This window comes from Trachurus japonicus, chromosome 6 (assembly GCF_045865225.1).
Source record: "Trachurus japonicus isolate A0001 chromosome 6, Traja_1.0".
In the NCBI taxonomy this organism is placed as follows: Eukaryota; Metazoa; Chordata; class Actinopteri; order Carangiformes; family Carangidae; genus Trachurus; species Trachurus japonicus.
The window spans coordinates 38,625,588-38,652,028 of NC_140912.1; the positions used below are offsets into that span (position 1 = coordinate 38,625,588).

Sequence of the window (26,441 nt, forward strand, 5' to 3'; positions counted from 1 at the left end):
TTATTCAGTTTATTTTAATAGAAATAATTATGACTAACATTCAGTGAAGACCTAAAATTCAGTTTCTCCAAAATGGAAATATTGCAAAGGTTTTTATTTTTTTAAAGCATTTTTAATCTAGAAATGTTGGCCTTCTGAAAACTATGTCCATCTATAATCAATCAATACTTGGTTGGGGTTGAACTACTGGAAATGGACTTTTCCGTGATATTGCAATGTAGCTACTTATTTGTTGATGAGCACCCCCCCCCCCCACCCGGAAATTCCTCTCTTTTTTGGTCCTGACCCGTTTGCATCCCTGTATAATACGTCTAATGCGTTGCTATCGTTTCATTACATTCATTATGATGCATCTCCTCTCTCCTCTGTGACGGGCGGCGCTCCCCCTCGCTCCTCTACACACACACACACACACACGCCCTCAGTGAGGCGCCTCTCCCGGTCCAGCCCATAATACTGTAGCCTAATACATCCATGGTTCAGCCCTGTCCACTGCGCTTCCTGAGCTGCTTCCCCAGCTGACGTTACGAGTGGACTCTTGGTCCGAGTTGCCGCGGTGCGCAGTCCGAGCGGACCTGTTGGTGCATCAGGGGGTGTCTGTCAAACGTGTGGCCCGCGGGCCAAAAGCTGCCCGCCAGAGGGTCCAATCCGGCCCATAGGATGAATTTGCCAAGTGGGAAAATTACATAGAAGACAGAGGAGGCTTGATGACGTTGAAAATGCACATATTTTTTCAATAAATGTCAGGTTGTTCATAATGTTCTGTAAAAGTATAGTTAATTAACTGTAAACATCTGAATAATGTAGCTACTTGTAGCTACTTCTTTGCACTAAAACAAAGGGAAGAATTTAGAGTTCTCGTTATTCATTATTTTACTGGTCCAGCTAGGGATGGGACTTTTTGTCGACAAATCGACAAAAAATCGACACATGCTCCCCTCGACAAAAAAAATGGAGTGTCGAAATGTCGAGGGGGCGGGGCTTGTGGGATTTCCATGTGTAAATTGCATTTTGTCTTTCAATATTTCCTATTCAAATAAACAGCAGAAAGTGCCACTTTTCCCCTAATGAAATAAAATATTTTAAATGAAACAAATCCACTTTTTCTAAATGGGATAGGATAGCTAGGCTACTTGACCCTCATTCTGCTTCACATGTGATGGGAGCATGCGCGCTGCATGCTGACAGGCCACAGAGTCCAGAGATCAGCTGTCTGGGCTCCCTGCAGTCTAGGTGATGGTCATAGATATAATATATATCTATGACCATCACCTATAGATATAATATATATCTATGACCATCACCTATAGATATAATATATATCTATAGGTGATGGTGCTGTTGATGACGAGTCCGGCTCCACAAAAAGGGCAAAACCACGGTCCAAACAGGTGGATGCCATGGTTGCATTCTTCGTAGAGGACCGCGGACATGCACGGAAGAAAAGAAAAAAAAAGAAAGAAACCGAATGCGTGCTGCCTCGTCCGCTTGTGCCGACAGCAGCGTTAATAAACCACAACAAAAGCACGTGTAGCCCCCCCCCCCCCCCGCCCGCCCGCATATCTGCTGCTGCTGTTTAAAAAAAAACAAAAAAGGGCCGACAAATCGACAAAAAGTCGACACATGGGCCTCGACAATCGACAATCGTCCAAATCCCGTGTCGTTCCCATCCCTAGGTCCAGCCCACTTGAGATTAAAAAAAAGCCATGCGCACTAGTCTGCACGCTCTTTTTTGACATTGACATTAGGAAGATAAAGTTTTTCTCTTCAAGATATAAACCTGGTGCTTTGTGGGTTGACTGGGGGACACTGGTGCAGGACTCGACTTAATAACCTGTGACTCGACTTGACTCGACTTGACTTGACCACAAAAGAAAAGACTTGGGACTTGGTTGAGACTTGAACCAGATGACTTGAGACCTGGGGACTCGGATCGGAGGGACTTGGACAACTGTCTGCTGTTTACAGTACATGTATGCAGTAATACTACTACAGTACACTGTTTACAGTACATGTATGCAGTAATACTACTACAGTACTCTGTTCATTGTACTTCATAGTACTTCCTGTGACCTTGTTTGACCTTGATGATGTCGTTGTTTCACACCGGAACTCCTTATAAGGAGGTTGTGTGTGTCAGGTTGCCATGACAACAGGTCTGACCTCCAGTCCTGCTGATTTCTGTTTTAACCGCTGGTTTAAACCTTTACTGTGTGTGTGTGTGTGTGTGTCTGTGTGTGTATCTCTGTGTGTGTGTATCTCTGTGTGTGTGTATCTCTGTGTGTATCTGTGTGTGTGTGTGTCTTTCTCTCTCTCTGTGTGTGTGTATCTCTGTGTGTGTGTATCTCTGTGTGTGTGTATCTCTGTGTGTGTGTATCTCTGTGTGTGTGTATCTCTGTGTGTGTCTGTGTGTGTGTGTGTCTCTCTCTCTCTGTGTGTGTGTCTAGGCTGATCGATCGGCTGGCAGACTGACTGGATCCATGATGGAACTACAGACGTTACAAGAAGCTCTGAAGGTGGAGATCCAGATCCATCAGGTAGCTGCTGCACACCTACGGGTCCAGGTCCAGGTCCAGGTCTAGGGTCTGGGTCTGGGTCTAGGTCCAGGTCCTGGGGCCTCATGTATCAATGTTGCGTACGCACAAAAAAGTGGCGTACGTCATTTTCCACGCCAACGTTCAGATGTATCAAAAGTGAAATGACGGTGGAAAAGTGCGGTGGCCCACGCCAACTCCATAGCTGGCGTACGCACGTTTCTACAGCTGTTGTTCCTCTGGCGACACTTAGAGGTGAAGCTGTGAAACTGTTAATAATGTGAAAACAATTAGACCTCAGAGTGATGTGCACATCAGAGACACATTTATGAACAACTAACCCATCCACATGTTGCAATTAGATAGGTGGATAGAAAAGTGGTACCGTCAGCTTTAGTTTTAAGATATTGCAGATGCTGCAGTGCGAAGTGAATGTACAGATGCATCACATATTAACAAACATTGAGGCGAGATGGCTGGTTCAGCGCACGATTCATTCATTCAGCATAGTTGGGAACAGATTACAGGCTGGCTGCAAAGTAAATGTATTTGTTTAATTGTCCTATAACCCCTGATGCACACTGAGCATGTCCGCCCAGATATCACACTGTCAGTGACTTTCTTTTTTTGCTGGTTAAACTACACACGCTGTGTGAAGTACTTCATGTCAATAAACACATGTGTAAAGTTGGACATGTGTCTTTATCAGCCTCCCTGGCGCACTTCTGCATTTATTTACTACGCCATCTGTGTATAAAAGAAGGCAGATGACAATCATAAATCCATTTCACATAATTTAATTATCGAGTACATTGTCTGCTTTCATTTGGGATGACAGCGGTCGTCCGCCTCACGTTCACCTTTATATAACACACACACTCTCCCACCCCCTTTGTGATGGTGCCAGAGGACAAAAAAAAAAAAAAAAAAAAAGGTTTACGCGGCTCAACTTTATCGTGGAGCACCGTCAACTCAAATTTGGTTAAATTGCTGTTCCTCACAGTTTTTCATGGTGTTATCTGACCGTAAAGAGAAGGGAATCTTTGGTGCAGGCCTTTTTACATTGATTTCCATATTTAAATGGAGGCGTGGACAGGGAGGAGTTCGGTACTTCTACATGTGGCTCAATTCCACGTTGACTGGGATGAACAAAGGAAAAGTGCTTGGATCCATGCGTACGCACACTTTGATACATCTGATTTTCTTTGTGCGTACGACAGTTTCTGGATTCTGGCGTACGCCATGTTTCAGTAGGAAATCCACACAAGTCTTGATACATGAGGCCCCTGGTCTCTCTGGTCCTTCTGTCCTGACGTGTCATGGTGTAGATGTTGTAGATGTTGTAGATGTTGTAGATGTTGTAGATGTAGATGGTTGCAGTTCTCTGTGGCGACCAGCAGGTGTCAGTGCTGCTTCTCTAACTCTGTCTCTAACTTCTTCTACAGAAACTGGTTGCCCAGATGAAGCAGGACCCTCAGGTAAGACCTCCTCCTCCCATCTCACCAAGAATATTTGTCTTATTTCTAGTCAAAACAAATCTCTTTAAATACTTTAAATCAGACTCATCACATTAAAAGCAGCTTGTTTTTAGACACTTTTTACTTCTTTCAAGCAGATTTTCACTTGAAATAAGTAGAAAAATCTGATAGTGGAGCAAGTTTTTCTTTCTTATTACAAACACAAAAAACTTGCTTTCACTGGCAGATTTTTCTACTTATTTCAAGTGAAAATTGAATGAGATTAGTTTTGACTAGAAATGAGACATTTTGACAAGAAATAAGACAAATATTCTTGGAAGGAGAGAGTTTTGCAGTGTGTAGCCTGAATCTGGACCAGGACCAGAACCAGGACTCGGTCTGACCCGGTCTCTTGTCTTTCAGAACGCAGACCTGAAGAAGCAGCTGCACGAGCTTCAGGCCAAGATCACAGCGCTCAGCGAGAAGCAGGTACACACACACACACACACACACACACACACACACTGTGGTCTATACTGCTGAAACTTTTGTCCACTTAAACTTATTACAAATTATGAAGTCCATCACTCTGTTTTTTTCAATAACTGTAAAACTTTTAAAATGTATCTCCTCCCACAATTTTTGCTCAATTGACACCAAACTTGCTACAGAGCATCTCCAGACCGTCCTCCACAAAACTTGTTTCTCTGATTTTTGATTAAGCAAAAATTGAGCCTACAGTGCATGAAAACGTAGTACTGTAAACATATACTATCCCATTCCTGCTAAATACATTTTAGATCTTCCTGAAAAAAATTGAGAATATTTTGGAGTCGTGGTTGATGAAGTTTGGAAAATATCAGAATTTTAACCTCCAAAACTGAATTTTAAGAGTGGCATTTTTAAACATCAGATTTTCTCTTGTGAAGCAAAACACAAATCACCAACATTTCCATGCTGTCAAGATGCAATTTATGTATTATTAGATTGTTATTTAGAAACACAATTTGTGACATTTTGACCATTGCCTTGACAGCTGCTGCCTGGCTTTAACTCCCTGAGTCTATTTGAGAAGCAACACAGCAGGTTTCACTACCAGACAATTAGCTCAGTGAGTTAGGAGCTGGTTCTTGGTGTCAGAGGATGTGAGTTCAAGACCCAGCAAGGGAGTTGATGATAACACATAACACAAATACTAGATGGTCTTTGAGAAACAAATGTACAAAATAGAAAGAATAGAATAGGATCTTACCTCAAAAACTGACTTTTCTTTTCACAGTGGTTTCAAATCTGCCTGCACGACAGTGAATGGCTTACTCAACTTCTGAAGCCACCGTAGCACTGCCACTTGCCAGTTAGCTCTGTGTGATAGACAACGGGCTTTGGTTCTAGAAATTGTGGGTTCAGGCCTCAATTGGTGCAAATTGAACATTATAAGGTCAACTGTCTATTTACGTTTAATTTAAGTTTTTACCTCCTGATTTATCCCGCTAGATCTAATTAATTCGTTGAACTGTTTTGATGATGATGACGATGATATTGATGGCTGTCTGATTGAAAATAAGAATCTTTACCAGCCTTAACCTCCTTGAGTTTGATGTGTTTGATTTTGGTTGATGATGTGATGTGACTTGTGTAGCAGGGAAGCGAGCTGCTGGGTTTTCTCTCCCTTATGAATTATCGTTGAACATAGAAATCATAATATAAAAGTGACAGTTTGAATTTACTATTCTGCTGTCTGGCGCCCAACCTTTTATTCCAGGTAGAGCTTTGAGGTCGACGAATCAACTTGTATTGGAAGTGCCCAGATCAAAATATAAACACTGGGGTGACCGAGCCTTTTCCGTCGTTGCTCCCAGGCTCTGGAACAAGCTCCCCACCGAGATGCGTCTCATCTCAGACCCGGGCCTTTTTAAATCCAGGCTAAAAACCTATTTATTTAGGATGGCTTTTAATACCCAGTAGCACGATGGCACTTTTATCTCATTTTATTTTATTTTAACTTATTTGACTTTGCTGTATTTTATTGCTCTCACTGTTTTTATTGTTTTCAAATTGTTTTATTTCTGCTTCTTTCTTTTTATTATTACACTATGTAAAGCACTTTGGTACTCCGAAAGGATTGTTGTAAAGGGCTGTATAAATAAAGTACATTTACATTTACATTTACATTTTATTCTATTTAGGGAGAGGCTTCTACGCTACATCTTCCTATTCTCCTGTTTGTTGCTCAGAATTTGCCTACATTTGCCAAAAGATAGCCCGGACCCGACCCATCGCGGCGCAGCAGCTATAATCTTGTTGTTGTTGTTGTGTCAGAAAAAGGTGGTGGAGCAGCTGAGGAAGGAGCTGCTGGTGAAGCAGGAGCCGGAGGCCAAGCTGCAGCTGCAGGTGCAGACGCCTCCAGCAGGGGGCGAACTGAAGACCGGAGCGCTGCTGCAGAGCTCGCCGCTACCGCTGCCTGTAGGCCTGCAGCAGGTCAGACACACACACACACAGAGACACAAAGAGACATACACACAGAGACAGAGACACACACACACACACACACACTACTACTGCATTTATTTGGTAGCTACACCGGTCACTACTTCATTTATTTGGTAGCTACACCGGTCACTACTGCATTTATTTGGTAGCTACACCGGTCACTACTGCATTTATTTGGTAGCTACACCGGTCACTACTTCATTTATTTGGTAGCTACACCGGTCACTACTGCATTTATTTGGTAGCTACACCGGTCACTACTTCATTTATTTGGTAGCTACACCGGTCACTACTGCATTTATTTGGTAGCTACACCGGTCACTACTTCATTTATTTGGTAGCTACACCGGTCACTACTGCATTTATTTGGTAGCTACACCGGTCACTACTTCATTTATTTGGTAGCTACACCGGTCACTACTGCATTTATTTGGTAGCTACACCGGTCACTACTGCATTTATTTGGTAGCTACACCGGTCACTACTGCATTTATTTGGTAGCTACACCGGTCACTACTGCATTTATTTGGTAGCTACACCGGTCACTACTTCATTTATTTGGTAGCTACACCGGTCACTACTTCATTTATTTGGTAGCTACACCGGTCACTACTGCATTTATTTGGTAGCTACACCGGTCACTACTTCATTTATTTGGTAGCTACACCGGTCACTACTGCATTTATTTGGTAGCTACACCGGTCGCTACTGCATTTATTCGGTAGCTACACCGGTCGCTACTTCATTTATTCGGTAGCTACACCGGTCGCTACTGCATTTATTCGGTAGCTACACCGGTCACTACTGCATTTATTTGGTAGCTACACCGGTCACTACTGCATTTATTCGGTAGCTACACCGGTCACTACTGCATTTATTCGGTAGCTACACCGGTCACTACTGCATTTATTTGGTAGCTACACCGGTCACTACTTCATTTATTTGGTAGCTACACCGGTCACTACTTCATTTATTTGGTAGCTACACCGGTCACTACTTCATTTATTTGGTAGCTACACCGGTCACTACTGCATTTATTTGGTAGCTACACCGGTCACTACTGCATTTATTTGGTAGCTACACCGGTCACTACTTCATTTATTTGGTAGCTACACCGGTCACTACTGCATTTATTTGGTAGCTACACCGGTCACTACTTCATTTATTTGGTAGCTACACCGGTCACTACTGCATTTATTTGGTAGCTACACCGGTCACTACTTCATTTATTTGGTAGCTACACCGGTCACTACTGCATTTATCTGGTAGCTACACCGGTCACTACTTCATTTATTTGGTAGCTACACCGGTCACTACTGCATTTATTTGGTAGCTACACCGGTCACTACTGCATTTATTTGGTAGCTACACCGGTCACTACTGCATTTATTTGGTAGCTACACCGGTCACTACTTCATTTATTTGGTAGCTACACCGGTCACTACTGCATTTATTTGGTAGCTACACCGGTCACTACTTCATTTATTTGGTAGCTACACCGGTCACTACTGCATTTATTTGGTAGCTACACCGGTCACTACTGCATTTATTTGGTAGCTACACCGGTCACTACTGCATTTATTTGGTAGCTACACCGGTCACTACTGCATTTATTTGGTAGCTACACCGGTCACTACTTCATTTATTTGGTAGCTACACCGGTCACTACTTCATTTATTTGGTAGCTACACCGGTCACTACTTCATTTATTTGGTAGCTACACCGGTCACTACTGCATTTATTTGGTAGCTACACCGGTCGCTACTGCATTTATTCGGTAGCTACACCGGTCGCTACTTCATTTATTTGGTAGCTACACCGGTCGCTACTGCATTTATTTGGTAGCTACACCGGTCACTACTGCATTTATTTGGTAGCTACACCGGTCACTACTGCATTTATTCGGTAGCTACACCGGTCACTACTTCATTTATTTGGTAGCTACACCGGTCGCTACTTCATTTATTTGGTAGCTACACCGGTCGCTACTGCATTTATTTGGTAGCTACACCGGTCACTACTGCATTTATTTGGTAGCTACACCGGTCACTACTGCATTTATTTGGTAGCTACACCGGTCACTACTTCATTTATTTGGTAGCTACACCGGTCACTACTTCATTTATTCGGTAGCTACACCGGTCACTACTGCATTTATTTGGTAGCTACACCGGTCACTACTTCATTTATTTGGTAGCTACACCGGTCACTACTGCATTTATTCGGTAGCTACACCGGTCGCTACTGCATTTATTTGGTAGCTACACCGGTCGCTACTTCATTTATTTGGTAGCTACACCGGTCGCTACTGCATTTATTTGGTAGCTACACCGGTCACTACTGCATTTATTTGGTAGCTACACCGGTCACTACTGCATTTATTTGGTAGCTACACCGGTCACTACTTCATTTATTTGGTAGCTACACCGGTCACTACTTCATTTATTTGGTAGCTACACCGGTCACTACTTCATTTATTTGGTAGCTACACCGGTCACTACTGCATTTATTTGGTAGCTACACCGGTCACTACTGCATTTATTTGGTAGCTACACCGGTCACTACTTCATTTATTTGGTAGCTACACCGGTCACTACTGCATTTATTTGGTAGCTACACCGGTCACTACTTCATTTATTTGGTAGCTACACCGGTCACTACTGCATTTATTTGGTAGCTACACCGGTCACTACTTCATTTATTTGGTAGCTACACCGGTCACTACTGCATTTATTTGGTAGCTACACCGGTCACTACTGCATTTATTTGGTAGCTACACCGGTCACTACTGCATTTATTTGGTAGCTACACCGGTCACTACTGCATTTATTTGGTAGCTACACCGGTCACTACTTCATTTATTTGGTAGCTACACCGGTCACTACTTCATTTATTTGGTAGCTACACCGGTCACTACTGCATTTATTTGGTAGCTACACCGGTCACTACTTCATTTATTTGGTAGCTACACCGGTCACTACTGCATTTATTTGGTAGCTACACCGGTCGCTACTGCATTTATTCGGTAGCTACACCGGTCGCTACTTCATTTATTTGGTAGCTACACCGGTCGCTACTGCATTTATTTGGTAGCTACACCGGTCACTACTGCATTTATTTGGTAGCTACACCGGTCACTACTGCATTTATTTGGTAGCTACACCGGTCACTACTGCATTTATTCGGTAGCTACACCGGTCACTACTGCATTTATTTGGTAGCTACACCGGTCACTACTGCATTTATTTGGTAGCTACACCGGTCACTACTTCATTTATTTGGTAGCTACACCGGTCACTACTTCATTTATTTGGTAGCTACACCGGTCACTACTTCATTTATTTGGTAGCTACACCGGTCACTACTGCATTTATTTGGTAGCTACACCGGTCACTACTTCATTTATTTGGTAGCTACACCGGTCACTACTTCATTTATTTGGTAGCTACACCGGTCACTACTGCATTTATTTGGTAGCTACACCGGTCACTACTTCATTTATTTGGTAGCTACACCGGTCACTACTGCATTTATTCGGTAGCTACACCGGTCGCTCTGGGTCGCTGTGGTAACGGCGTCGATCCGTGACCGCAATGCATGATGGGATATCTTGCTCCGGTTAGTGACCATCGGATGTTCACTACATTTTGTGGTGAATTATGGGATAGATTCAGTCACTATATAGTGAACATTAATAATCACTAAACATTCAGACACCACTACAACAACTGGTCACTATCCACCACTTTCTGGAGAATGAGGCTGGATGTCGCCATGACGCTCCATCCCACCGTTACTGTGTTGTTGATAGCATAGACTGGTTGATAGACGTCGGCCGTGATGACTTTATTTATAATCATCACCTCATTTTAATGAGAACAATACGGACGAGGTTTTAGCTTTATGTCACATTTTCACGTCACTATATCACCGTTGTGACTACTCTGATGTTTATGAAGTCTATAAAACTAATTGTTGAACAAACATTTTAGATTAGCTGGGCTAACCGTTAGCTGTTAGCCGTTAGCCGTCAGTCTTAAATAACTCAATAAACGGCCCATGAAAACAATATTTTCTCCAGCGGATATCTGAGTTCCAACATGACTGAGCTAACTGGAGTAGTTTCATGTCGTGTCCCACAACGGGAGGGTTTTAACAGCTGACGTCCTGCTGTTAGCTTAGCTGCTGCTGTTAGCTGTCAGCAGCAGCAAAGCTAACGGCTACGATAACCATGACTAACTACAAAAACGTGCACACAGAAATAGTAATGTTTGTTCAATAATTAGTTTTCTAGACTTAACAAACATCAGATTTAGTCAAAACGGTTTTGGCAGCCAGGAGCCCCCACATTTGGTGCCTTCACCGGTGGCTAACGCTACCAGTTAACCGCTAACGCTACCAGTTAGCCGCTCGCTAGAACTGGTGGCTAACGCTACCAGTTAGCCGCTCGTTAGGACCGGTGGCTAACGCTACCAGTTAGCCGCTTGCTAGAATGCTACTAAAACCCACTTCTGTTGTGGTGTGACGCAATGGATCATGGGAAAATAAAGTGGTGGATATAGAGAGTAAGGGGGTTAGGACACACACTCACACAGACACACACAGCAGACTGAAGCAGTGCATCGTGGGTAACCTCTCCTCCTCCCCAGACCCTGACGGTCACGCCGGTCCTCACCACCAAGACTCTACCTCTGGTGCTGAAAGCTGCCGCCACGCCCGCCGCCCTGCCCGGCTCCGTCCTGCCGCAGCGCCCGCCCACCGTCGCCATGGTGACCACGGCCGCCATCACCAAGGCGGACTCGCAGAACGCCCCCATCAACCTGCAGGTGGCCAGCAAGCTGACCAATCAGAGCTCAGAGCCGGTGCGACTGGTGTCCAAGAACGCCATGGTGGTAAGAACCCCCGTCGGTGTCGGTGTGACGTGTCGAACGACCGCGGCGGGTTCGATTCCCGCCGCTGAGTGAAGGGGAAGGATGATGTTTCCTCTCCTGTCACGTGACGCAGCGCAGCGCAGTGAGCGCAGCGGGCCGCGGTGTGAGTGGTGGTCTGGGCCAGACACGTTTGTGTAGAACCACAGAGGGCAACGCCGCACGAGGGGGCAAGACACGCCCCCTAAGGCATCAGGCCACGCCCCCCTAAGGCATCAGGCCACGCCCCCTAGAGGTGTCAGGCCACGCCCCTCCCCAGAGGTGTCAGGCCACGCCCCTCCCCAGAAGTGTCAGGTCACGCCCCCTAAGGTATCAGGCCACGCCCCCTGATCCAGAGCTGGGGAGTTCTGGGAAAAGTTATGATGCTGATTTATGACTCAACAGTTTCTAACTTAAGTCAAATTAGAGCAATGACTCGGGGGATAGGGGGGCGACAGAGAAAGAGAGAGGAAGAGAAAGAGAGGGATGAAAGACTGAACAAGCCATAAATGACCACACCTTTTGTAGATGAAGTGAGAACATCAACAGAAACCATCGGTCAGAAACCAACACAACTCAACATGTCAGAATCTAGAAAGACGACTGATGACCCAGAGTGTCCCTGTCTGAATCACAACTAGATTCTAACTGCTGACAAACTGAAAGAAGTAGAAAGTGAAGTGACAGTGAAGGACAACAACCACTGTGCCCTCGACCCCCCCATCACCATTAAAGAAATGCAGCACAAACTTAAAACCTTTAAAAATCAACGCACCGTAACTGTATCCCCTTGAGTGGGGTGGGATTGTGGGAGGGATAAAAAACTGGGAAAAAACAATAGAATGAAAGTCTTCTCTGTCACGTTGTACTGTCATGTTGCCACCTGTGAAATTGCTTCCAATAAAGAAAGTCATCAAAAAAAATGAACGCACCGTGACACCGAGTTAGACCCCCCCTCAAGAGATGAAGAAAAGAGACCAAAACAACTCACCCACTCTGCTCCAGTTATACGCTATGCAGCAACTTTCCGTGTCCAGCATCGAGTCCAGGCACTGACAACACACGTCCGAGGCCGACTGGCAGCACAAACATCTGGTTTCAGCACAATCATCTGGTTTCAGCACAAACATCTGGTTTCAGCACAAACATCTGGTTTCAGCACAAACATCTGGTTTCAGTGGCCACCGACAGGCAGTGACCAGACTGACCACTTGATTCCCCCGGGTCCAGCACATAGACTCCACCGCAGCTGCCCCTCTTTCACTTTTCTCCTCCATTCCCTTCAGCTCGTCTTCAGTAAACTCGGTCTCAAACTGATAGGGGCGCCCATCGAAATGAAACCAGCCGTGTTGTCCCTTCTGTGATGTCTGCTTCACTATGTTACTGTCTGTTTCGGCAACGAACGTCGTCCTGACGCGTGTGATGTCACGTCTAATCTCACGCTTGTTTACGTGATTCTCTCCCGCAAATATATAAAGTTAGAAATGCCTAATTCCTTTCATTTCCCTGTGAACACTCGATAATAACTTTTATAAACTGATGGGCAAGATACATAGGAACTTTGGCTGCATTATATGGAGTAATACACACACATTCATCCTTGAGCTGCAGGACTCTACTTCACTCGGTCATCGCCTCCACGCCAGCTGACTACCTGTAACTATGGAAGTAACAAGCAGACATCACATCACTTTTGTCAAAGAGAGTTCTGGAACACAATAATGGTAAAATAAAGCTTATATTAAAGAGGTCTTTCTTATATAAAAAAAAAAATTTCATGTTATTGGCCCAAATTGTAGTTTGTAAATTGAGAAGTTAAACTACTTTTTACTTGACGCAGCACAGAATCTGAATGTAGTTTAACTCCCAGCAGGTTACAGCAGACTGTAGTGAAGCTCTGTAGTTCAACTACATGGAGTTGAAGTCTCCTCACGCTGCTTCTGAAGGAGCAGACCTGTGGACGGTGGCGACAGAGCAGCTGAAGCTCCGCCCCCCCTCTCCAGCCTCTGTGGTTGTGCACAAATGTCCGGTTGAGTGTTGTGATTGGCTGAGCAGAAGCAGAAGCAGCCTGTAGCAGCCTGTAGCAGCCTGTAGATGCTGCAGCAGCAGACATGTCCCATCCACAACCTGCTGTGGTTTTGTCTCAGGTGCAGGCCACCACCAGCACCACCACCACCAACACCAACACCTCCAACCAGCCAATCAAAGTTCCTCAGTTTGTCCCTCCTCCTAGACTGACGCCTCGACCCACCTTTCAGCCACAGGTGCGTCCCTGTAAGACCCGCCTCCAAACCCTAACCCCCCCCACCTGAGGTGATCACTCTCTGTCCAGCAGGGGGCAGCAGAGCACCAAAGCAAACTCCCATGATGCCTTGCTCTGTGGCACTAAAACATTGTTTGCTCTGTGCTGCCTCTACTCATCTTCTCTCCTCTCGTCGTCGTCGTGCTTTTTAATTTCACAACCAGGTTGTTTTAAAGGTTTCCTGCCTGTGTGTGTGTGTGCGCGCGTACGTGCGTGCGTGTGTGTGTGTGTGTGTGTGTGTGTGAATACCCCGAGTTTTCCTGCAGCTTCTTGGTATTTTGTGTTTCCTGGCTGTTGGTGTGTTTTAACCCTTTAAATGGAAACATGTTGCTGATGTTCACCTGTGCTGAGTGACATCACTGGGAGCTCTGCTGGTCCATAGTACTCACTACCAGTACTACACCACTACTATACCAGTACCACCAGTACCATACCAGTACTATACCAGTAGGCAAGGCAAGGCATCTTTATTTATATAGCGCATGTCATACCAAGGGGCAACTCAATGTGATTTACATGAAGACAAAACATTTAACGGTAAGAACTGGAAACGAGAGGGGGAAAAAAAGGAACAGCATAAAAACATAACAATTTTTAAAAATTGAAATAAAACCCATAATAGTAAAAATTGTAAACATTAAACATACAATTAAAAGCAAGAATGAAGAATTAATAAAGTACAAAAAATGAGGAGGATAAACAACAGTCTGCTCCAGTGTTTCTACCTCCTGGAGGCGATAGAAACACACCTGGTTGTGACAGACGGTCAATTTTTTGGTTATCATAGATTAGCTGGGCTAACGGTTAGCTACCTGTTTAACTTTAATAACTCAGTGACTCAATAAACGCTCCATGAAAAAATATTTTCTCCAGCGGATATCTGAGTTCCAACATGACTGAGCTAACTGGAGTAGTTTCATGTCGTGTCCCACAACGGGAGGGTTTTAACAGCTGACGTCCTGCTGCTCCCACTGTTAACTTAGCTGACGCCGTTAGCTTAGCTGCTGCCGTTAGCTTTGCTGCTGCCGTTAGCTTTGCTGCTGCTGTTAGCTGTCCCTGTCAGCTGCAGCCACTGATGCGACACCGTGATTCCCCCAATAAATACCACACATAGCGACACAAAACACACACAGAGAGAAATAGTAATGTTTCTTCACGCATTTCAGATTTGTCTAAACAGTGATCGAGTGTGACAACGGGTAATTTCATCTTCCACTTCGTTTAATCCCACATCGGACCTCACTACATTTTGAGGGCTGATTTTAAGGGCAAAATCGCACTTCCCCTTGCTCCCTAGAGTAATGGGACACCCTACCCCTACACGTGAACGTGCTAAATATAGGGTTAGAGCAAATATTTAGGGCTAGGGGGAGAATTGGGACAGGCCCTAATAGTGTAGTGGTGTAGTGGTGGTGGTAGTTGTTATGGCAGAGCTCCTCTTTGGTGTTACTCAGCATTGGGGGGTCGTCTTGGTGTTGTTTTATGATTGGCTGTCTGCTGTCACCAGGTCAGGCCCAAACCGGCCACACCCACCAACATCCCCATCGCCCCGGCCCCTCCCCCGCCCATGATGGCGGCGCCCCAGCTGCTCCAGCGGCCCGTCATGTTGGCCACCAAGCTGTCGTCGTCGCTGCCCTCGGCCGCTCCCATCCATCAGGTCCGCATCGTGAACGGACAGCCCTGCAGCAAGACCGGCGCCGCCCCCCTGACGGGCATCGTCATCACCACGCCGGTCTCCGCTGTGCCCGCCCGCCTCGGCAGCCCCGCCCACACACCCAACCCCACCCCCATCCCCACCCCGACTCCTGCCCAGCCGATCCAGATCAGCAGCCTGACCACTGAGCCCAAGGTGAGTCCTACCCGAGTCCTAACCAAGTCCCACCAGAGTGCCTTCCCAGTCTTACCCGAGTCCTACTCAAGTCTAACCTGAGTCTTACCTGAGTCCCACCCATGTCTTAACTGAGTCTTCCCTGAATCTTACCCAAGTCCTACCCGAGTCCCACTCGAGTCCCATCCCAGTCTTACCTGAGTCCTTCCAGAGTCTTACCCGAATCCCACTCAAGTCTTACCTGAGTCTTTCCCGAATCTTACCCAAGTCCTACCCAAGTCCCACCCGAGTCTAACCTGAGTCCCACCCATGTCTTAACTGAGTCTTCCCTGAATCTTACCCGAGTCCCACTCGAGTCCCATCCCAGTTTTACCTGAGTCCTTCCAGAGTCTTACCCGAATCTTACCCGAGTGTTACCCGAGTCCTACCCAAGTCCTACCGGAGTCCCACCTGAGTCTTACCTGAATCTTACCTGAGTCTTACCCGAGTCCCACCTGAGTCTAACCTGAATCTTACTCAAGTCCTACTTGAGTCCCACCCGAGTCCCACCTGAGTCTCACCTGAATCTTACTCAAGTCCTACTTGAGTCCCACCCGAGTCCCACCTGAGTCTAACCTGAATCTTACTCAAGTCCTACTTACTTGAGTCCCACCCGTGTCTTACCCGAATCTTACTTGAGTCCCACCCGAGTCTTACTTGAGTCCCACCTGAGTCTTACCCGAGTCCCACCTGAGTCTTACCCAAGTCCTACCAGAGTCTTACCCGAGTCTTACCTGAATCTTACCTGAGTCCCATCCGAGTCTTACCCAAATCCCATCCCAGTCCCACCTGAGTCTTACCTGAATCTTACGCGAGTCCTACCCGAGGCTTACTTGAGTCCCACCCGTGTCTTACCCGAGTCCCACCTGAGTCTAACCTGAGTCTTACCTGAATCTTACGCGAGTCCTACCCGTGTCTTACCTGAGTCCTACCAGAGTCTAACCTGAATCTTACCCGAGTCTTACCCGAGTCCCACCTGAGCCTTACCTGAATCTTACGCGAGTCCTACCCGAGTCTTACTTGAGTCCCACCTGTGTCTTACCCGAGTCTTACCTGAGTCCCACCCGTGTCTTACCCGAGTCCCACCCGTGTCTTACCCGAGTCCTACCAGAGTCCTACCAGAGTCTTACCTGAGTCTTACCCGAGTCTTACCTGAGTCTTACCCGAGTCTTACCCGAGTCTTACCCGAGTCTTACCGGAGTCCTACCAGAGTCTTACCCAAGTCCTACCAGAATCTTACCCGAGTCCTACCAGAATCTTACCTGAGTCTTACCTGAATCTTACCTGAGTCCCACTCGAGTCTTACTTGAGTCCCACCTGAGTCTTACCCAAGTCCTACCAGAATCTTACCCGAGTCTTACCTGAGTCCCACCCGAGTCTTACCCAAATCCCATCCCAGTCCCACCTGAGTCTAACCTGAGTCTTACCTGAATCTTACGCGAGTCCTACCCGAGTCTTACTTGAGTCCCACCCGTGTCTTACCCGAGTCCTACCAGAGTCTTACCTGAGTCTTACCTGAATCTTACCTGAGTCTCACCCGAGTCTTACCCGAATCCCATCCCAGTCCAACCTGAGTCTAACCTGAGTCTTACCTGAATCTTACGCGAGTCCTACCCGAGTCTTACTTGAGTCCCACCTGTGTCTTACCCAAGTCCCACCTGAGTCTTACCTGAATCTTACCTGAGTCCCACCCGAGTCTTACCCGAATCCCATCCCAGTCCCACCTGAGTCTAACCTGAGTCTTACCTGAATCTTACGCGAGTCCTACCTGAGTCTTACTTGAGTCCCACCTGTGTCTTACCTGAATCTCACGCGAGTCCTACCCGAGTCTTACCTGAGTCCTACCAGAGTCTAACCTAAGTCTTACCTGAATCTTACCCGAGTCCTACCGGAGTCTTACCTGAATCTTACGTGAGTCCTACCCGAGTCTTACTTGAGTCCCACCTGTGTCTTACCTGAGTCCTATCAGAGTCTAACCTGAGTCTTACCTGAATCTTACGTGAGTCCTACCCGAGTCCTACCGGGGTCCCACCCGAGTCTTACCCGAGTCCCTCTCAAGTCTCAACCGGGTCCTACCTGAGTGCTCATTAGTAATAGTACTGACAGTGTTTAGGTAGTACCAAAGTACTGATACTGTAGTACTCCCAGAGTAGTGTAGTTCTACCAGAGTAGTGTAGTTCTACCAGAGTACTGTAGTTCTACCAGAGTACTGTAGTTGTACTTGTACCGGAGTAGTGTAGTTCTACCAGAGTAGTGTAGTTCTACCAGAGTACTGTAGTTCTACCAGAGTACTGTAGTTGTACTTGTACCAGAGTAGTGTGGTTCTGGAGTTACATCTCCTCCTCCTCTTCCTCAGCTGACTGTTAAATCAGGAGGAGCTGAGCAGAAGGCCGTCGTCAGCCTCCCCTCCTCCGCAACCCCTCCACTGTCTCCGGCTCCCAGAGCGAAGAGAGAGGACAACCCAGAGGTAAGACCCGGTCTGACCCCCGGTCCTGGTCCAGGTTCTGGTCTGTGGCCCTTAGGACCCGGTATAACCCCTGGTCCAGGTCCAGGTTCTGGTCTGTGGCCTTTAGGACCCGGTCTAACCCCTGGTCCAGGTCCAGGTTCTGGTCTGTGGCCTTTAGGGACCTAGCCTCGTAAACCCGCCTCTCACGGAAATGCATTTCATTTCATTTCTCAGAGAGTCTGGCCTCATCCCCCCTCTAAGCGTTTGGGCTGGGCGGGAGCTGGGCGGGAGTAGTAGCAAAGACGGTTTAATATCTTTGGTAGTAGCGTTGACAGACAACCCCATTCAGCCAATCAGCAAGTTGGTGTAGTGACGGGGCTTTGCACCAGCCGGTCCCTGATTGGCCAACGTGCTGTGTCAATCACAGCGGCAACGCTGATTGGCTCGGCCTTCTGAGGGTTTCAGGCCAAACGCTTAGAATGGGGATGAGGCCAGACTCTCCCTCGGAATGAAATGAAATGCACTTAGAGAGGCTGGTTTACGAGGCTATTTAGGACCCGGTCTGACCCTGGTCCTGGTCCAGGTTCTGGTCTGTGGCCTTTAGGACCCGGCCTTTTTTTCTTTTTTTTTTCCAACTTTTTATTGGTTTCCATCAGAAAACATAAAAACAAGACAAGAGCAGAAAGGGCTCAACAACAACAACAAGGCAAAAAAGGGAAAATATATATGTATATAAATAAGAATAAATAAATACAAAACAAACACAAGACAAGAAGAAAAAAAAAAAAGAGAGAGAGAGAAAAAAAAGGAAAAGACATCCCCCTTCCCACCCCACCCCTGGCAGCAAGGACACATCGATACAAGGACAAGCTCAGAACATCAGACTATGCTTGGACAGTGTAACAATAACATTAATTAGAGTAAATAAGTAATAATTAGGAAAAGGTAGAATAAAGAAAAGAAAAGAAAAAGTTATTGTAACACAAAGAAAAGCATGAAGACCCAGTCTGACCCCGGTCCAGGTTCTGATTCTGTCTTCCTCTGTCTGTAGAAACTGGCCTTCATGGTGTCTCTGGGCCTGGTAACACACGACCACCTGGAAGGTGAGTGAGCAGCTCCTCCCCCGTCTCTTCATGGTGCCGTGCACGTGTACGTGCACTTCTCTGTATTAAACTGATGTTTTATTCTGCAGAAATTCAGAGCAAAAGACAGGAGAGGAAGAGGAGAACGACGGCCAACCCGGTGTACAGTGGAGCTGTGTTCGAACCCGAGGTACACTCCACGCCCGTGACGCACGCAACACAACATTATCATCATGACATCACTGATTTTGACCGCACACTGCAAAAACTCAAATATCTTACCGAGAATATTTGTCTTATTTCTAGTCAAAATGTCTCATTCTACTTAAAATAAGAAACATCACATAAAAAGCAGCTTGTTTTTAGACACTTTTTACTTCTTTCAAGCATGTTTTAGTGGAGCAAGTTTTTCTTTCTTATTACAAGCACAAAAAACTTGCTTTCACTGGCAAATTTTTCTACTTATTTCAAGTGAAAATTAGTTTGAAACAAGTGAAAATGATCTAAAAACAAGTTGATTTTTAGGTGATGAGTCTTATTTTAAGTGAAAAGAGATTAGTTTTGACTAGAAATTAGACATTTTGATAAAATCTTCATCAGTAAAGTAAAACATCACAGTGATGTCATCACATTCATGTGTAATTTCCTTGTGTTTTCTGCAGAGGAAGAAGAGCGCAGTGAGTTACCTGAACAGCCCTCTGCACCAGGGGACCAGGAAGAGAGGTCCGTATGAAAGACTGGGCCAGACCCCAGAGCCAGTAGAACCAGTAGAAACCGGTCCAGAGCCAGTAGCAGCAGGCTGAGTAGAGCAGAGATGAGGCAGTGGGCTGAGCCGGTGGAGGCAGCAGTAGAGACAGTAGAGACAGCTCGTCCTCCTGCTGCGTCCTGCTTCCTGTCCCTCAGGGTCTTCTGTCCTGCTGAGGCTCCACGAACCCCTAAACGTCTCAGACCGGATAGAAACTCCATGGTTGTGTCCGAAACCCCTCCCTCCTCCCTCCTCCCTACTCACTATATAGTGAATTCTATATAGTGACTCACTGGTCAAATGAAAAACACTTTCGGACACTACTCCGCCGCATAGTTAATTACGTATTACGTCGCATAAGTTGTATGCATGTAGTTACCATGGATACAACCATGGTAGGTACCAACATAAAAAGAGGAGTAAAGCAATATATTAAGCGGCAATATATATTTAAGCATCAAATATGTTCAATCAAACCCACATTGAAACCACGTTCAAAACACACACAGCCACTCACAACTAAGCATAAAGTCCGCTAGCTTAATGCTAACGTATAATGTAAAACACCATAGACGGGCTAACAGAAATTAGCATCGATAACGCTTGTTAGGAAACTTGATCCGACGTTTGTTGTGGGAGTCTGTGGAAGCCGCGACCGGACAACTCTGGCAGCTGGACACATTTATTGAGGCTGCTGCACTACTTCATTTATTTGGTAGCTACACCGGTCACTACTTCATTTATTTGGTAGCTACACCGGTCACTACTGCATTTATTTGGTAGCTACACCGGTCACTACTGCATTTATTTGGTAGCTACACCGGTCACTACTGCATTTATTTGGTAGCTACACCGGTCACTACTTCATTTATTTGGTAGCTACACCGGTCACTACTTCATTTATTTGGTAGCTACACCGGTCACTACTGCATTTATTTGGTAGCTACACCGGTCACTACTTCATTTATTTGGTAGCTACACCGGTCACTACTTCATTTATTTGGTAGCTACACCGGTCACTACTTCATTTATTTGGTAGCTACACCGGTCACTACTTCATTTATTTGGTAGCTACACCGGTCACTACTTCATTTATTTGGTAGCTACACCGGTCACTACTTCATTTATTTGGTAGCTACACCGGTCACTACTGCATTTATTTGGTAGCTACACCGGTCACTACTGCATTTATTTGGTAGCTACACCGGTCACTACTTCATTTATTTGGTAGCTACACCGGTCACTACTTCATTTATTTGGTAGCTACACCGGTCACTACTTCATTTATTTGGTAGCTACACCGGTCACTACTTCATTTATTTGGTAGCTACACCGGTCACTACTTCATTTATTTGGTAGCTACACCGGTCACTACTGCATTTATTTGGTAGCTACACCGGTCACTACTGCATTTATTTGGTAGCTACACCGGTCACTACTTCATTTATTTGGTAGCTACACCGGTCACTACTGCATTTATTTGGTAGCTACACCGGTCACTACTGCATTTATTTGGTAGCTACACCGGTCACTACTGCATTTATTTGGTAGCTACACCGGTCACTACTTCATTTATTTGGTAGCTACACCGGTCACTACTGCATTTATTTGGTAGCTACACCGGTCACTACTGCATTTATTTGGTAGCTACACCGGTCACTACTGCATTTATTTGGTAGCTACACCGGTCACTACTGCATTTATTTGGTAGCTACACCGGTCACTACTGCATTTATTTGGTAGCTACACCGGTCACTACTGCATTTATTTGGTAGCTACACCGGTCGCTCTGGGTCGCTGTGGTAACGGCGTCGATCCGTGACCACAATGCATGATGGGATATCTTGCTCCGGTTAGCGACCATCGGATGTTCACTACATGTGGTGGTGAATTATGGGATAGATTCAGTCACTAGATAGTGAACATTAATAATCACTAAACATTCAGACACCACTACATCATGGCCTGGTCACTAGAGAGAGAGGAGGGGGGGATTTCGGACACAGCCCATGTCTCAAACCTGATCCGTTGTCATGACGACAGAAACCAGCTGGTACTAGACCTGTTTGCTAATGGTTTGGACTCGTCAGACGGGTCGTTGACTCTCGGTCTGGGGGGCGGAGCCTCGGATGGACAGGTAGACGCCTGGCTGAGCTTCACACCTGGTGTCTCCTGAGCCGCTAGACGCTAGAGCAACGTGTGGTTAAGGCTTAAACAGGTTAAACAGGTTATAACCGTGTGATGGCGTTGGAGAGCGCCGGCCGCCGTGACATCACAGTGACGAGGTAACAGGAGAAAACTAATCTCAGGTTTCACATGTTAACAACCTTCTTCACCTGAGTTCTGGAGAGAGAAGCTGAAGACGTGAGGTCATGTGGCTCACAGGGTCGGAGGTCAACACACCGCCGGTTTATAGGCTCAACGATGGCGTCAAAGGAACTCTGATGAATTCTAATCAATATTTTTAAATTGATAGATCTTAAGATTTGTTATGTGTCGCTCCTGTGGCCCACGTAGACGTGATTTTGACCGCACACTGCAAAAACTCAAATATCTTACCGAGAATATTTGTCTTATTTCTAGTCAAAATGTCATTTCTAGTCAAAACAAATCTCATTCTACTTAAAATAAGACTCATCACATTTAAAAAGCAGCTTGTTTTTAGACACTTTTTACTTCTTTCAAGCAGATTTTCACTTGAAATAAGTAGAAAAATCTGATAGTGGAGCAAGTTTTTCTTTCTTATTAGAAGCACAAAAGACTTGCTTTCACTGGCAGATTTTTCTACTTATTTCAAGTGAAAATTAGTTTGAAACAAGTGAAAATGATCTAAAAACAAGTACATTTCTAGGTGATGAGTCTTATTTTAAGTGGAAAGAGATTCGTTTTGACTAGAAATGAGACATTTTGACAAGAAATAAGACAAATATTCTCTGAAAGATGTAGAGTTTTTGCAGTGCAGCGGCCCGGGTTCATGTCCGACTGCTGGATTAAAGCGGCCGTGTGTTGGCGCCCGACGCGAGTCTGCGTGTTGTGGCTCGGTAGACGGCGCCGTAGGTTTGTACTCGTGCTCGGCCTCAGCTTGCATGGAGCCGGCCTCCTGCACTAACACTGCTGTCTGTGCTTCTGACTCCTCCTCTTCCTCCTCTTCCTCCCTTACTGCTCCCTGTCTCATGCTAGCCAACGAAGACTCCCTTTCCAAGGTATGTCATACAGACTGTTTGTTTTTGTTTCCCCCCCCTCTCCTCTCCATCTTTCTTTTTTTCTTTGTTTTCCGTCTTTGTTGTCTGTCTCATTTCACCCAGGTCGCCCACCCAAACACAGCAGCGTGGCGGAGCTGGGCAGCCTCACCCCGACCTCCCCCTCCAGCCCCGTCCACCCCCCCCCCCTGCCCAGCCCCAGCGCTGGGGATGTAAGTAACGCTGGGGGAGACGGGCGGCTCGTGGGTCGGACACCCCGCCACTCACACACACTCCTGTTGGCCCAGTAGCTCTGTCACTCATCTGCACCAACACATCGTCCATTAGTCTGTTGTGTCCATGTCCACGTCATCAGCCATCAGTCCTTTTACTTTGACTCAGCCTTACAAAGTGAACAGTAGGGACAGTAGGGATGGGCATTTCCAATCATTCTCTAACCGAGTATCCTAACCTTGTCGTACCCGGGTAACCGAATACCGTAATAAAAAATAAAATGAGGTCATGTCTGATGGACAGAGAGCAGCCGGGGAATAAATGCGCTCTGTCCATCAGACAGTCGCATCACTGACACACAGCGTCGTCAGACTAAATATCAGGTGGATAATAAGAGTAGAGATGGAGTTTAAGATGCACATACGGGGCAGATGTGCATCTTTATGCCGCGGCTGCCTCGGAGGAGAAAACTTTTTTTTTCTTTTTTTTTAAAGCAGAAGTAAGCGATCCGGTGGTTTTGGCTAATGCTGCGTTCCAGGCAGGCTTTTGAAACCGTAAATTACAGCTTCAAGTCACAACTTACGACTTTGTAGCGTTCCAGGCAACCCACTCGTGTTTCTCCGACCTGTTTTACCTGTGAAAGTCACTATAACGGCCACTCGTAACTTCTGACCTGTGAACTCGTACCAGATCGAACTGGTACCACTTCACAGGTCGGAAAAACACCAGTTACGAGTTGCCTTGAACGCACCATAACTTCTTGTCAGCAGATGGAGTTAGCAGCCCCCGCCCTCGTCATGGATCTATTGGTCCTCGTCCCTACGTCACCACATTCAGGCGCATCCCTTGGCTGCACACACAGAGAGGACTGCCCCTTTATGCCGTTCTCTCTCCTCATTGGATAAAGGTTGTAGGATACAAGGAAAGTTTTCTCCTGGGCTCAGAGCAGAGCAGAGTGACTGACAGACCCGTGTTTCAGACCAAACACTCATAGAAGTGATTGCTGTCGGAAGATACAACTATTTAAGACTTGATGACACCTGTCGTCGCCGAGGGAACCACCACAGATTATTGTAAAAGGTTTGAAAGTCCGAGGCTCGATCCAAAAACGCTTTTACACAGCAGAAAATCACGTTGCTGCTCGATCTGAAACTGTTTAACACAACAAAAAGCCGAACCGTGGCATGATGATGTAGTTTGATCCAACACTAGACTGTTGCTCTAACGTGCCGTTTTTTAAAGTTGTACAGAAATGTCCGTTTGTCCTGTTTGTCGCGCCGAGTTGTCACGAGCTGCAACACGAGTTTACCCTAGTAAGGAAAACGAATTTGATTGGTCGTTATCGAGCGGGCGGGATATTCAAAGTTTGGGGCGAGACCGAGCTCCGTGTGTGTGTGTGTGTGTGTGTCTCAGACGTTTGAATGACGGATGACTGATCCAATATCAGTGGCTGGTGAATTGTGTACAGGCTGACGTATAATCCGTGCGCCTGCATTATCCAATGCGAAAAAAAAAAATACACACTTTCATCCCGGATTTACTCAAAAATAGAATTTTGCACAAAGTTTGGCCTACATCGTCTGAAAGATGAGTTATTACACTAATTTTATGACCCAGTGTGGGCTTAAATTCAATTTTCTTTTCTGTACACCTTTAAATCCTAGGTTAACCGGATAATAAATTCCTAACCGGATAGCAGATTGCCTACTCGGGTACCCGGGTACTGGGGTAACCGTGCACATCCCTAGTGAACAGTGTCCTGTAGCCCAGAGCTTCACTGATTAATAACTACTACCTCTCAGAACACATCCTAACCCCCCCACTGTCAAGTAACGTCTCTGTGGGCTCCCTAGATTAACACACCATGTCCATCAGACGTCCACACCGGGCCAACTGTACAGCTAACTGATCCGATCATGGTGCTCCCCCGCCCCGCCTCGCCTCTCCGTAGATGGTGGGCGGGGCTTCCGTGGAGCGGTGGAAACTGATTGGTCCAATTCTTCCTCACAGGGAGACATCCATGAGGATTTCTGCACTGTGTGCAGACGCAGTGGCCAGTTGCTCATGTGCGACACGTGTTCTCGTGTTTATCACCTGGACTGCCTGGACCCGCCCCTGAAAACCATTCCTAAAGGCATGTGGATCTGTCCAAAATGTCAAGATCAGGTAACCGCTGCAGCCGAGACCGATCCAGAGTCAGGGGGAAGGGGTTACCACGGTTACCAGGGGTTACCAGGGGTTACCAGGGGCCGGTCGGGGCTTAGTGTACTGACTGTAAAGTGCTTCTGTCCTTACCTTTGGGACTGTTCAATCCTTTGTAAGCATAAACATGATACAGTATTGTTTTTTTTGTGCCTCTGTCTCATTCATTGTGTCAGTAAAGATTGGCATCTCATGTTCATCCACCCATTGCTTGTCCCTCCCCAGCCTCACCACAGGGTGGGGCTCGACCTGTCTTCCTGCAGTCTGAACCACACCTCAGCCTCTTTGACAATTCAGAGCTTTTCCCTCCAGATCCTGAAAAAAGAGGAGGCCATTCCCTGGCCCGGCACCCTGGCCATCGTTCATTCCTACATCGCCTACAAAGAAGGTGACTACCCATGATCCTCCTCTTCCTTTTCTTTCTTCCTCTCTGGACGGTCTGACGCAGACGGGACGAGTAACTCTTGTTCTGTTGTTGCAGCTAAAGAGGAGGAGAAACAGAAGCTGATGAAGTGGAGCTCTGAGCTGAAGCTGGAGCGAGAGCAGCTGGAGCAGAGAGTCAAACAGCTGAGCAACTCCATCACGGTAAGAAGCACCGTCGCACCGCTGACCTCAGATCTGCCTCTGCTAGAAACACCGGGAATTCTCTCAAACAGACTCTGGTCTCCTGCACTGGACCGGGTCTGGCTCCGTGTTGAGCTAATAAAAGCACAGTCTCAATTAGAAGCCTGGTCTGTTTCTATTTAGCTAGCTGCTTCATTCCTGCTACAGTTCTCAATGGGCCTATGGGTGCACTCACACTAGGTAATCGTACCCTGCCCAAGCACGTTTGCCCCCTAAAGTCCGGATTCTATTGGTGGTGTGAGTGCCTGAGCACGGTCCACTTCCCTGGCCCGGCACGGTTGGGAGAGGCTTGGGCACGGTACGCTTGGTCAGGAATGCGCATTCGGGTTCGTTCTCCACCACGTGTCTGCAACCGCGTGTAAACAACCGTCA

At 46.4% G+C, this 26,441-nt stretch overlaps 1 protein-coding gene across 1 annotated transcript in view; it reads left to right on the forward strand.

The window, feature by feature from the left end:
- phf21ab (PHD finger protein 21Ab) overlaps nt 1-26,441 on the forward strand; it is a 35,145-nt gene that overhangs the window by 6,609 nt on the left and 2,095 nt on the right. The window contains exons 4-17 of the mRNA XM_085780329.1: nt 2,448-2,537; nt 3,980-4,012; nt 4,415-4,480; nt 6,311-6,469; nt 11,131-11,373; nt 15,198-15,539; nt 17,914-18,024; nt 19,055-19,106; nt 19,196-19,275; nt 19,748-19,808; nt 23,136-23,242; nt 25,254-25,409; nt 25,758-25,833; nt 25,927-26,030. Of these exons, the coding sequence (XP_085636455.1) occupies nt 2,448-2,537; nt 3,980-4,012; nt 4,415-4,480; nt 6,311-6,469; nt 11,131-11,373; nt 15,198-15,539; nt 17,914-18,024; nt 19,055-19,106; nt 19,196-19,275; nt 19,748-19,808; nt 23,136-23,242; nt 25,254-25,409; nt 25,758-25,833; nt 25,927-26,030 (1,680 nt within the window). The remainder of the gene's footprint in view (nt 1-2,447; nt 2,538-3,979; nt 4,013-4,414; nt 4,481-6,310; nt 6,470-11,130; nt 11,374-15,197; nt 15,540-17,913; nt 18,025-19,054; nt 19,107-19,195; nt 19,276-19,747; nt 19,809-23,135; nt 23,243-25,253; nt 25,410-25,757; nt 25,834-25,926; nt 26,031-26,441) is intronic.